This window comes from Thermobia domestica, chromosome 18 (assembly GCF_964235325.1).
Source record: "Thermobia domestica chromosome 18, izTheDome1.hap1.1, whole genome shotgun sequence".
Lineage (NCBI taxonomy): Eukaryota > Metazoa > Arthropoda > Insecta > Zygentoma > Lepismatidae > Thermobia > Thermobia domestica.
The window spans coordinates 178,380,470-178,394,586 of NC_137471.1; the positions used below are offsets into that span (position 1 = coordinate 178,380,470).

Genomic DNA, 14,117 nt, shown 5'->3' on the forward strand with positions numbered 1-14,117 from the left:
TGAGGGTTCGCCATTGCAGCTCTACATTGGTGTATGTAGATGAACGATAGTGCTGACACATTCACTACACAAAATATTGCGCGTTTTGGCTTGCGTATGCCACAAACACACTATCACTTCTCACTGGCCGGACCCTGCTGTCAAATTCAATTCGTTCCATAGGTGCCAGTGAAACCAATAGATACAATTCAAGTCGTCTCATTGTGTGGTAAACTAGCCTTCTAATGGGAGACTGCAACAACTCATGGAATTAATCGAATCAATGCAAAACGCTGCCTTTCCCTGATATTGTGGCTATTTGTGACCGTCGCGGGACAGTGTAGCAATCCGCGCAAAGGAAAAGAAACATTCGTAAAGAAATGTAATCTAGAACATGGCTGGACTTTCTCATTTGTACACACTTTGTTTCAGATAGCGTTGTTTAAACAAGCGTGGGCCGAAATGTCCTTTGTTCATTCAAAACAGAAAATTGAACAAGAAACGTACAAAACGTTGTCCAGGAGTGGGTTTCAATCCCAGGTAGGTCCTGTTTTTGACTACCAATCCAAGATTATACCTCCTACACTCCGGGGTGAGCTGACAAATTGCTGTTCATAAAAGATAGTCCTTTGTAGTTTATATAGTCTCCAAACGAGCGCTCGTATCGCGGGTTGCAACTGTGGTTTTCACTGTCCCAAACGGAATCCCAATATCCTCGACAGGCATAATCTGTCAAGGAGGATGCACTTCCATGCACAGACACTGTCGCAGTTATTTGTCGCGTACCAAAACCGTGGGGTGTTGCCCTATTATTCTGTCCATCGAATACACGTTTGTTTTTCCTGAGTCTTCCACACTTCGTCCCGCCCATACCATTACACATATGTGTTTTGTATACAATCTATTATCTTTTTCCGATCATACGTAACTATTTGTTCTGTGGTTACAAACCATTGATTAGCATTAGTTTAGATTGAACACTTTTAAAGCCATATCCTATCATCCTTTGTGTTACATCATTGGTTTTCCTTTTGCATTTTACCTTACATTGATATATCATACTCCCCGCTTCTCATTTCAATACCTTACGCTGTATCCAAGATTGCGGCTCTAAAGATGGCCGCCAAGTCATTGTTATAACATATCAAATATTTTGATGTCATCCTGGTGCTGTACATCCTTTCCGTTTTCGACATAAACGGGTATCTTGCGACGTTTACCTTATATCAAATTGTCGCGTGGTGCGTTATGTTGGGGAGCACATGTCCGGTGTTTCTGGATGGGGGCTGCTTCAATTTGGCAAATTTTCTTCTTTTCTATTATGTATCTTCTGGGAGAAGTTTGAGTCGGATCTGATTCTGTCTCGTTCTGTACGTTCCTTGTTAGCATGTTTTAGAAATACATAAGTCGATCGTAGAATAAAAGAGATAACACTTACTCTTGTAACTTTGTGATAGGGTGTACCATGTAACACCTAGTCACTGCTACAACGTCCACCTCTAGTGTAAGATATCTCTGATTATATTCCCGGCCACTGAGTTTATGGCGAAAATAATTGTGTCCGTGGATTTTCCCAATGTTCTCCCTTTCTTGCCACATTCTTATTCTACCGGATGTTTCATTATCGTTCACTCTAAGTAATCATTTGTCCCTTTTAGCACATAACGCTTAATTGCAGGATATTTATGAAAACAAAAAAAATTTTTAGCATTATTCATATTTATTTGAAATTTCTTATATAAAAAGAATTGCTGAAGACTGAATTATTTTTCTATGTGCTCTCCGGTGTCTGTGGCATTGTTACTGCAGAGGACTCAAAAAGTAGGAAGTAAGTGATACTGTAGCGCTTTTAATTTGTAAAACAGAATATCTAATTTGCTACTGTCAATTTTCGTTTGACATAAGGATGTTGACTTTCCTTTCATTAACTCTCTTCTTCAAAAAATGTAGTGTACTTTGTGCAATATTTAATGTGAAATTGGAACGTAATTACTTTAACTTTATATATATAAATATATAGATATATTAGTATTATGAACTGGATCAATATATTTAGTGCATGTTCAACCATTTCTCAGTAAACTGAGCAACTCAATATAATTATAACTGAGTAATAAAATTACAACAAATTATATATATAATCTTTTGCTTAGTAATAACTAGTCATTAATGTTTTAACTATACATCAGACAACTATACTTAATATTTTAACGTATTTAATTGAAGTGTTTTAAAAACCATAAAGAGAAATAATCTATTTATTCTTTAATAACTATTTATTGCATCACAGAATACCTTTAGTTTGAAGAAATTTTCGTGCTGCAGCTAACATCTCGTCAATGTTGTCTGAAATGAACGTTATTACATTAGCTAAACACAATATTTATTCAAATTAAATCTTACAATATTTTAGAATTGAAAGAGATATGCCGTAAAGTTACATAAAAATGTAATATACGTTATTACATTACGATTATAATTTTCCCACTATATTATTATTACAGGATTCTTTTGTTTCAAGGCATGTGTTATATTGTTAATGCTTTCTCATGCGTTAAATACAAGAACTAGTACCAGATGTATGGTTTGCATATTTGCACAGCCACAACTAAAAAAAAAAAAAGTCATTCGAGGGAAACTCAGGAAGTAGCGGATTGTTTTTCACTTCGAAAGTTAAATACATTCATTAAGAAACTTAAATATAGATTTTGACATACGTACATGCATACATATATATATATTGCTTCATTTTTACATCGTTGACAGGTAAGTACGCACACTCAGGATACGGTGAACACAACTGTTCTAAATTCCATTTCAGCTCAAGATGATGAGCCGAAACAGGTGGAGCCGCGGAGTGGCAAAAGATTGACATGCTAAAGTAAAAGACATCCATCGTGATCTACAGTGAATTACAATGTATTGCGACAAGCGCAAAACTCCTGACAAGACGAATACATATGTTTTCATTGGTCTGCTAAATTCAAAGGAACACTCGTAAGTTTATCAATTAAACCGTTTCTGCAGGCGCGCATATGCTTCTCAGAACTGAATGAAGTGACTCAGTGCTACCGGTGTTGAACAATCTAAACAATAAACGGAAGAAGTCTTAATTTTATATGAACAGCTTTACCGCGAAGCGCTTGAGTATCAGAATGCATCAGCGAGATTTATCCCCAACAGTTCATAACATTGCATTTTTAGAAACGCTTTGGTTGGGGATCTTCAATATTTCCTTCAGTAAGACAGACATGGAAACATATTCGTGAATGACAATCTTACCGGGAAGAATCATATATGTTTTATCACATCCTTGAACGTAAATCTCAGCTGCGAGATGTGGCGCCCGTATCTCGAATTCTTCTGAACTGCAGTCAGCCACTTGTCCTCCAAATTTGGGGATGTGCAGAGCCGATCACACGTTGTTTCGAACTTGCGATAAAGCAAATTGCAAATATAAGCCCTGGATGGGGACTGCTTTCTCTCGACGACAGAGCACAACTCGAAATGAGAATTGTCGTACATCAAAAATGACTAGAGGCTCTAGCAATCTCATTCCCCTTTAATCGCCTAACATTATTGTGCACCAGACAACATTATTGTTGCATGACATTATTTGGTTGGCCACTTTGTTGCTCGTTCTCGAGCCCACTGGCACTTAGATATTTCTTTACTAACTGTGTAGTATTACAAAGATACACACACACACACACACACACACACACACACACACAATATGGCTTAACTAATTCTATGGCCAATAGAATACGGATGTTCAATGCCGTTTCATGAAAGGTCTCTATTGACTTCTGTTCTAAGCCAACTGGATCCAGTTTCTAATTTGTGTTCATATTTCTGCGAGACTCAACTTAATATTGTCCTCTCATCTGCGTCAAGATCTTCCGAATGGTCGTTTTCCGCATAGATTACCAGTTAAAATATTTAGTGATCCTACATTCTTTGATTCCGGCTACATGACCTGCCCACATGAGTCTCCCTAACATGATGACTATAGCAATATTTGTACAACAGTATAGATTATGCAGTTAGCAATTATGAAGTTTTCCTCATCCACCAATCGTGTTCTTCTTGTGTCCGATTACATGTCTCAGTTTATTGCTTGTAAATACTTTCAGTCAACTTAATTTCCTCAGAGTAAGTGACCTTAATTTGTAACCATACAGCACAAACACAAGACTGATATTTCACATATTTTAAGCCTGGAACTCGTTTATACAAAAGATTTCGAACTGAATAATAACGCGAATTCCCTGATTTAGCGGATGTTTAATTTATTCTTCCATATGGTTTCAGTGTGTTAATATTGATAATATATATTTGAAATTATCAACTTTGTCGAAAGTTTTATTTGGTATTTTAGCTTATTTATAATTAACAGTATTACAATCCAGGCGACTTTCCCAATATTTACTTCTTTTTGGACTCATTTCTAAACCCATGCCCCTACAAGCATTTAACATGACTTCTGCATTTTATTATGTTGTTTTCCTACTATCCCCTAACATATTTATATCATCAGCGTACACCTGAAGACTACCGTTTAGCTATAGGCCCTGGCTGTTACTTCTGATTTTCCTCATAGCGTACTGGAGACCAGACTTGAATAATAATGGAGACAACGCATCTCCCTTTTCAGTCCATTTTCTACATGAAAAGTCGTAGGCAACTACAGTGTTTTCTTGCTCTGACTTTACTTCAGGATTATTTAAAAACATCCACATTAATGTAACTAGCTTGTTCGGTATTCCAAAGTCTGTAGGGATGTTCCACAATGTTTCGCTCCTAACAAAGTTGTAGGCCTTTGAACTAGCGTAATTATCTGGAAGCTAGTTTAACAATTTTGCCTATACCCGGATTGATAGTCTCCAATGCTTTCATGTGGGTATTAGGTCAATATTGTAACGGAGCGATTGAGAGAATATTATCAGATATTGACAGAAGAGAAATATCTCGATGACAGTTACTCGTACAATTATTAGTTGTGTTGCTTTTCTTGTGAATTTGAACAATGGTAAACTCTTTTCCCTCTTGTGGGAATGCCTCCTTGTTCCAAGCAAGGATAATGGGTTTGTATATATTGTTCTACACTTTTTTTTGTCTCCATCTAAAATTATCCCAGCTGGAATTTTGTCTACACCTGAAGGTTGTGTTTCCTTAATTTCTTTATAACTATTTATATTTATGTTCTGTTAAGCACTGGAACATACAGGTATGCTGCGTGCTCTTCCCATTCTACCTGAACATTAAGTTTTCGCTGCGTGTTAAGTAAATCGTCAAAGAAATTTGAAAGAATTTCAATTGCGTAGATTGTTGCCTTATGGGATATACTATAGCAGAAAATTCGCGAAAATCGATTTATTAACTCCTTCACAGTCTCTAAGAGCTAGCATGTAGAACAAATCTGAAAACGGAGATCCTTCATGTCAAGTATACATATTCCACAGAATTAAAAAATGTGATAGACAATCCAGAAGAAATGCTCAATAAAATATCCAAAAATTGGAATAGACATAACGAAGTAGACATCATCATCTGATGGACTTAGGGAAAATAATATCATGCAATTATTTAAATATAATTATTTCTATATTGTGTGTATTAGCTAGTAATTTTAGCTCCATAATATAGCATTATAGGCATTGTAGAATATTCATTTCGAATTTTAACATTTTTAAAAAATATTAAGTTAAAAAAGGATTAATTTAATGTACTAAGTAAAAACTGGAATATTTCTTTTTAAATTATGATTCAGATAATAGTTCCAATTTTTAGTTAGTAAATTAAACCGGTCTGAAACAATAATCAAAAATTGTAAGATAAACTTAATTATTGAATTCAAAGGCTAATTTTACAGTAGAATTAGTTCACTTCAGTATATCTTTTCTGTAAAATGAATACATTTTCTCGTCAGGTTCCATAGATACTTGAGTAGGAAAATGAATAACATAATTAAAGTTATTATAAAGTTATAAGTAAAAGTTAATGGCAACTACAAAATATAATCCCGAAATAAACTGCTTTGTCGATTATGTCAGAACCCACTTGGCTTCTGTCAAACGATATGAACTGTAATTCTCCAGAACATATTTTGTAGTTGCCATTACAATCAGACGTTGTAAGATATACAATTGAAAAAAAAATATGTTGCAAAAGTTTTAGTTACAATCAGGTAAAAGGGTAAAAGTTGTTTATCTCTTAACTCAGTATACGGGATGGAAAATATATTGAAAAACCCTTGTAATTTTCGAAGTAACAAATGAAAACACTGAAGTAATGTACGATAGAATTACCAACGGGGGATACAGATTAACTCACTTTACTTAGCAGAGATTACAGCGTTCCCAACAAAAAACAAACAACTCTCTTATTTTATGGTAAGTAGAGTGGATGAATCGGTGTCCTCTGTCCATATTTGTACCGTACGATTTTTCAGTGTTTTCATTTGTTAGTTTGAAAATTACAAGGAATTTTCATATATATTTAACAACAACGAGAAATAATTTCACGATCATAAAAATTATGTTGCCAAAACATTAGCATGCGAACAGATATTTTCAATTAAAATATTCATTATTTTAAATGAGAACATTGGAGAGAAGGAAATAAATTTTATTTCAAAAAATTATGTTAAGTAACATATATAAATACTTTACGTGTACAAACATTTAAGTCACTATCACTAAAAGTACAGTATGATTGGATTATCATTGTCGTTATTACTACTTTTAATATGCTCTATCACAAAACCTGTATTGCGGATGACCGATGAAAGTTACTTCACAAATCCTCAGTGTTTTCTCTAATTCTGAAAAATTCTGCTTGTCACACATTTCTCGCTACACTGTATCAAGTAAAATTAACCAATGAATATATTTATAATATTTCGACTCCTAGCTACGGCGCTTTTACTATTTTTTAACTCATGACGTCTTGTCTCGCTGTCAGTTACAACCGACTCTCGCTTCCTTCAGCCATCACGGAGAGGGAGGGGAAAGAGTGAAGACAAGGAATATATCTTCACCTCTCCCAAAACAGAGGAAAAGAAACAATATTATGGAAAATACAACATTTATCAAAGTATATCACAATATAATTGCTATTCAACTATAGAGTTCCTCCGTGGCTAAGCAGTTAGCGTACGCGCCTTTGGCGTGGGAGGCCCGGGTTCGATTCCCGGCGGGAGCTCCTGTGGTTCGGATTCCACGTTAATCAGTAGGTCCACGTCTCATATAGCCTCGCTGCTGAACGGGACGTTAAAGTCAAATCAAATCAACTATATTTAGTAATTAATGAAATTAACATTTTAAAATTCCATTTTTGTCTTCTACAAGCTTCGGTGAATAACCACTGACGCAATAGTTGTAATAAACGATGATATAGCCAACGAATTTAAATGAATTAAACCTTGTTGTTTTTCTTCATATATTGAATTCTCCCGGCGGTTATACGTATGTGCAGTTGAGACTCCTAGCTTTTCCCTTAGATTTATGTGTACTTGCTTGAAGTTCCTAGTTGCACTTCCAAGAATTGCGTCTCGCAGAAGTTCAGTTCCAAGAATTTTAACCATATATACGAAGAATAAATAAGATGTTCTGTGAGGTATATGATGTTATTAGCGTTAAAATACTTAGCATTAATAAATTGTATCACTCATATTACTTATATTTGATTTTGTTAAAAAAAGTATGTTTTGCTGCATACTAACTTCAATCCTTCACTGTGGCTTGTAAGAACTGTTAACCTATATATACGTATGTATCTATAGACTAGTACTATATACTCGGCGTTTCTTCTAATTAAAGTTCCAAATAAAACTTCGCAAATTAATCTATTTTAATGAAAACTACATGAATACCTAAATCGACTTACGATTACCATTTCAGCAAGGAATACTATAAACGTATATACCTTTATCTTTCCCACTTTGGTGCTTCTCTTCGTTATCGTCGGTACAGCCAGCTTCTGGTTTTGTAGTAGATGGTGGAACATCTAGAATCATTATTTCATTATCATGATTATTGGTAAAAATATCTCGTTCAGTAACATCCATGTATATATTTACAAAATTCACTTTCTTAACTAATGACAGACGATGTATTAAAAGTAGATTGAAGATAAAATAAGAAATCTATTTCCTATATATTATCAAACTGGATAGATTTTCTGCCATCAGTTCAGATGTGTTCAAGTGTTCATGATTTATTTCAATATACATAGACTCTACCAAGTTTTGCAAAACAATATAACGGTTAACTTCATCGGAACGTTGCAATGTCAAATTATCACAATATCGACACCAACAAGAAAACTCATATATGCAATGACCATAGGACTTCAGCAGAAAATGTATTATATGAGAATGAAAATCAAAACTATATTCCAAACCGTTTGTTTTCATGTCAAATTCACGAAATCACACTCATAATATTAGTATTAGTGCCACTGTAGTAACGTCAGAAGCAAATAATAGGAATGTGCTTCATATTGAAAAAGAATAGAAATAAATTTTAGTGATTTTGACCTACTAATCTGCGAACAGTTATCAGAAACAGTTCGTCATTTTCAATAATCGTAGGCTGGAGTTGCCATGACTGACAAGAGCTATACACAGAATTAAGTCATCAATAGAATCTTAAAAGATTGTATCTCGGAACACAACTAATCTTCGAGTACTCATATCTATGGGGTATATTTTACTATAGAGCTGATGTGCTCAAAGATTCGTTCGTACTATATATGACTTCATGTGCTCTAGTGTCTAACATTAACGAAAGGAATGGAAGTATTTAGCACAAAGGTGAAGTTACCTTCCAATAGAATATTATTCTTTATATAAAGCGTGTTGCATATTAAAGAATATTATTTTCCTATGGAAAATAGTGTGTATATAATTACCTCCATACTTGTTATTTACGTCATCATTGGTATCCTCATTGTTTTCACTTGGAACTGTAAAATTATTACAATACAAAATATCGTTACAGCTTTTGTGTGTACTATATCATATGATGTATCCAAGCTATTACTCCTACTAGTGATATACTTTAAGGTGAGATCTACTTATGGTTTTAAACAGTTTGTCAGTTTTGTTTAAAATTTAAAATAAAATATTATTCGAAATGCTTTTAAAGTACACTTTTATATTACAATCAAAAGAATTTCACTTTAAATGTCAAAATAATTTGACACTAGAAGTAAGTTATCAGATTTAAAAGTCACTAACACTAAGTTGAATTGATAAATAAAATCACAGAATTTCAAAATAACTCTCAATTGAGTTACTTTATAGAAATACTTCGTCAAAATTTGTCAGAATGTATTTACAAAAAATAAATAAATAAATAAAAATGAGACTGAATTAAATGAAAACATCTTTATCGTTACATTTTAATATGAATATTTTCAAATATTTTCTTTCTTATTAATATTTGCGTGGAATAAATTTAAAATATCCATTAACTTACAGTCGTAAAAGTAATTTTCATAATATGAAGGAAACCTGTTGAGTTGAAGTTGAGGATCTCGATAAAATGGATATTCTAGATACTTTGCTGCTGCAATTTCTGGTTCATTGATTTGAAACACCTGAGAAAATATAAATTACACATTAGTTGATGATATACTGAAGAAATCAACGTCTGCAGTCAAACTAATTTGGATATGAATTTGTCTAAAATAACTGACATTTTCTTTAATATGTAGTGTTAAAACTCAAATCGAACTTCTTGCGAGTCTTTTTAAACGGTAAAATTCTGGCAAGGACTCACAAAGACAAATTTCTTGTGGCATGTGGCACAAGTTCTCGAAGCATATTTAGAATATGTTTAGTAAATGTCATAATAACATTGTTAGGATCGTCAAGTCTAGGAGGCTTAGGTGGGCGGGTCATGTAGCTACAATGGAAGAAAGTAGAAACGCTTTCAAAGTCGTGACTGGAAGACGAGTCGGAAAACGACCATTAGGAAGACCTAGGCGCAGATGGGAGGACAATATTAAGATGGATCTCGCAGAGATAGGAATACAAATTAGAAACTGGATGCAGTTAGCTAAGGATAGAAGTCAGTGGAGAGCTTTTGTGAACGCGGCATTGAACCTCCGGGTTCCATAGGCCATAGAGTTAGTTAGTTAGTTAGTAAATGTAACGGACCACAGAAAAAAATCTTTCTTCTCGCTTTTCGTAAGTATAATATTTTGGCATAATGGACAGTTGACGTGTGATATCCAACTTCCATCCACTAATTTTTTGAGTGTAGTAGAACAATACAAAATACTTTTGGGAGAATCTGGGCTTAGAATGACATTGATATACGATTAGGAGATTGATTTAATGATCATAAGTAATAGAAAATGGATCGATCTGGCTCAGACCTGGATCAGCGTTGAACAACTCACAAGCCCCTGGGAAAATGACCACCATGCACCGTGAGCCCACGGTCTTTTACGACCTCCATTTTAGGGGTGAATTCGTTCCCTTTTATGAGCACATTTTAGGGGGTGAACTCATTCCCTTTTATGAGCATATTTTCCAACCCCTATGAACAAACAGCAGTACATCAGACTACGTAACATAACGAACATACAGAAGAGCAAATTGAACTCATTCTCTTTTATGAGCACATTTTAAGGGGTGTACTCGTTCCCTTTTATGAGCATATTTTTCAACCCCTATTTTAATTACGAACACAGCGAAGAGAAGATAACACATAACACTACGTAACACACAGCAGAACAGATAACAGATAAGAATATGAAACATAGAAGGGGTGTATTCATTCTCTTTTATGAGCATATTTTTTAACCCCTATTTTAACATAGCTGAAATTACACTGACACTACGTAACACACAGCAGAAAAGATAATACATAAGAATACGTAACACACAAGGGTGTATTCATTCTCTTTTATGACCACTTTTTAAGGGATGAACTCGTTTTCCAACCCCTATTTTAACATAGCATAGAATACATGGAGACTATGAGCAGATAACAAACACAACCACCTCCATTTTAGGGGTGTATTCATTCTCTTTTATGAACATATTTTCCAACCCCTATTTCAACATGACAGAGACTACGAAACATGGCGGACATAGCACAGGGGGTGTATTCATTTTCTACACCCCTAATTGAACATAGCAGAACTAGTAAAAGAGTATGACTTATTTTTCAACCTTAATTGAAGACAGCAGAGAATAGATAATATTCAACCTCTAATGGAACATAGCAGTGAATACATAAAACATAGAAGAAGTTACATAAGACTACGGGGGTGTATTCCACCCGTATTTGACCATAATGAACATAGCAGAGAATGGGGGTGTATTCGTTTTGGATTCCACCCTTATTTGAACTTCGTTACCTCTTACGAGCATATTTTAGGGGTGTACTCGTTTTAATGTAACATAGCAGTGGGCCTATTTTTCCACCCTTATTTGAGCATAGTCCATTTTTAGGGTGAACTCGTTTTCAACCCCTATTTCAACATGACAGAGACTACGAAACAGCAGAGGTGAACACACAGCAGATACATAAGACTTGTTCCACCCTTATTTAGAGTATGGTATATTTTCCAACCCTATTTGAACCCATGGTCTTTTAGGGGGGTGAACTCGTTCCCTTTTCCAACCCTTATTTTAACATAACAGAGAATACACTGAGACTATGAACACACAGCACAACAGATAATACATAGCTACGGAGGGAGGGTGTACTCGTTCTCATTTTTCAACCATTATTTGAACATAACAGATAATACATTCGAACCCTATAGCAAAGACTCTTTTAAGGAGTGAACTTGTTTTAACCTATATTTGAACATAACAGAGATGATTATTTAAATAATGCGAAACTTCCGTGTTTTGTTATCAGTTACATAATAACTTCCGCCATATGTAGATAATTGTCATTACGTCATTTATCCGGATTTGAAAAAACATTGACCTAGTTTTCTCTTTAACAGACAATAACTTGTCATTCAACGATAGGAATCCCTGAACGTAATGTAATCAATCACAAAGGTATAAAAAAAAGTGGGAATTCCCGAGGATGACTCATACTATTGCGCAATATGACGTAATGCTGTCAGACAGGTATAAAAGACTGACCGACATGTTTTTTTTGTAATCACTTCATGTTTACCGTGTGAAGCGTAAAGTTCAGATATTTTTTGTGTGTGTGCGTTTATATTATTAGTGTGGTTTATTAATAGTGTGGTTTTGTTTTCTTTTGTAAGTAAGACATTTTATAATAATACTATTAATATTATATTATAAAAACTCAGTTCAAAATTATTATAGTAACTTTGAAGAGTTAGTTTAAAAAAAAATGGCAACAAAAAAGGTCAAATCAAATATTATCAATTCTGATACTCTATTTAATAATAATTTAAAAAATTTTATTTTAAAATGTGATACTGATTTAAATGAAGATAGTGGATGTTTTTTAAAGAATAAAAGAAAAGACTGTTTAGATATATTAAAACAGGAACAAGATAATTCAGCATTTAAAGTAAATTTTTCGTTGGCTACAACTTTTGTAAAACCAGTAGATTTAGAAACATGTCGATTCTTTGTAAATAGTGGTAACGAAATTATTTTACCGAGTACAGATGTGAATTCTATAATAGAAAAACTATTTAATAAAATTTTAGTTGAACAAGAAAATAGAGCAATTAAGAAATCAGGGTGGTCGTTATGTTCTGAACCAAACCATCACTTAGAAATTAAAATCAGTAAATATGATCCTCTTTCCGCTTCTTCTTTTATAAAATTACCTCAATGGATTTTATCCAAAAAGAATTGTGTTTTAAATATTCAAAATAGCGATAATAGATGTTTTATGTACTGCATTCTAGCTGCGTTGCATCCCGCAAAAGATAATCCACATCGTGTAAATAATTACATACAATATAGTAATACTTTATTACCATTATTTGAAAAAAACAAAATAAAATTTCCCGTCGAAGTAGAACACATAAGCAAATTTGAACATATGTATAATTCCGTATTTCCTAAGGAACAAATTTCCATTAATATATATGGCATTAACTATGATCATGAAACTATTTTCCCGTTACGTATAAGCGAAAACACATGTGTAGATAAACGTATAGATTTACTGTATTGTGAAGAAAATTGCAACAGTCATTATTGTCTTATAAAAAATATCAATGCGTTATTGAAGAGTCATAAAGAGAAAACTTATGTAAAATTGCCTCAATGGATTTTATCCACAAAATGTGTTTTAAATATTCAAAATAACGATAATAGAAGTTTTATGTATAGTATTCTAGCTGCTTTATATCCAGTAAAAGAAAATACAAATCGTGTGAATAATTACATACAATATAGTAATACTTTATTACCATTATTTGAAAAAAACAATATAAAGTTTCCCCTTCGAAGTAGAACACATAAGCAAATTTGAACATATGTATAATTCCGTATTTCCTAAGGAACAAATTTCCATTAATATATATGGCATTAACTATGATCATGAAACTATTTTCCCGTTACGTATAAGCGAAAACACATGTGTAGATAAACGTATAGATTTACTGTATTGTGAAGAAAATTGCAACAGTCATTATTGTCTTATAAAAACTATCAATGCGTTATTGAAGAGTCATAAAGAGAAAACTTATGTAAAATTGCCTCAATGGATTTTATCCACAAAATGTGTTTTAAATATTCAAAATAACGATAATAGAAGTTTTATGTATAGTAGTCTAGCTGCTTTATATCCAGTAAAAGAAAATACAAATCGTGTGAATAATTACATACAATATAGTAATACTTTATTACCATTATTTGAAAAAAACAATATAAAGTTTCCCGTCGAAGTAGAACACATAAGCAAATTTGAACATATGTATAATTCCGTATTTCCTAATTAACAAATTTCCATTAATATATATGGCATTAACTATGATCATGAAACTATTTTCCCGTTACGTATAAGCGAAAACACAGCTGTAGGTAAACATATTGATTTATTATATTTAAACTCTCATTATTGTCTAATAAAAATATCAATGCGTTATTGAAGAGTCATATAAAATTGCCTCAATGGATTGTATCCACAAAATGTGTTTCAAATATTCAAAATAACGATAATAGA

At 33.3% G+C, this 14,117-nt stretch overlaps 1 protein-coding gene across 2 annotated transcripts in view; it reads right to left on the reverse strand.

Moving 5' to 3' along the window:
- The window catches only part of LOC145675616 (uncharacterized), a 57,140-nt gene that overhangs the window by 13,187 nt on the left and 29,836 nt on the right, over positions 1-14,117 (reverse strand). The window contains exons 3-6 of one of the 2 annotated variants that reach the window (XM_081746154.1): positions 9,465-9,585; positions 8,896-8,949; positions 7,909-7,989; positions 2,275-2,325 (exon numbers count right to left, since the gene is read on the reverse strand). In XM_081746154.1, coding sequence (XP_081602280.1) covers positions 2,275-2,325; positions 7,909-7,989; positions 8,896-8,949; positions 9,465-9,585 — 307 coding nt within the window. The remainder of the gene's footprint in view (positions 1-2,274; positions 2,326-7,908; positions 7,990-8,895; positions 8,950-9,464; positions 9,586-14,117) is intronic. The other variant, XM_081746155.1, reaches the window with a different exon arrangement.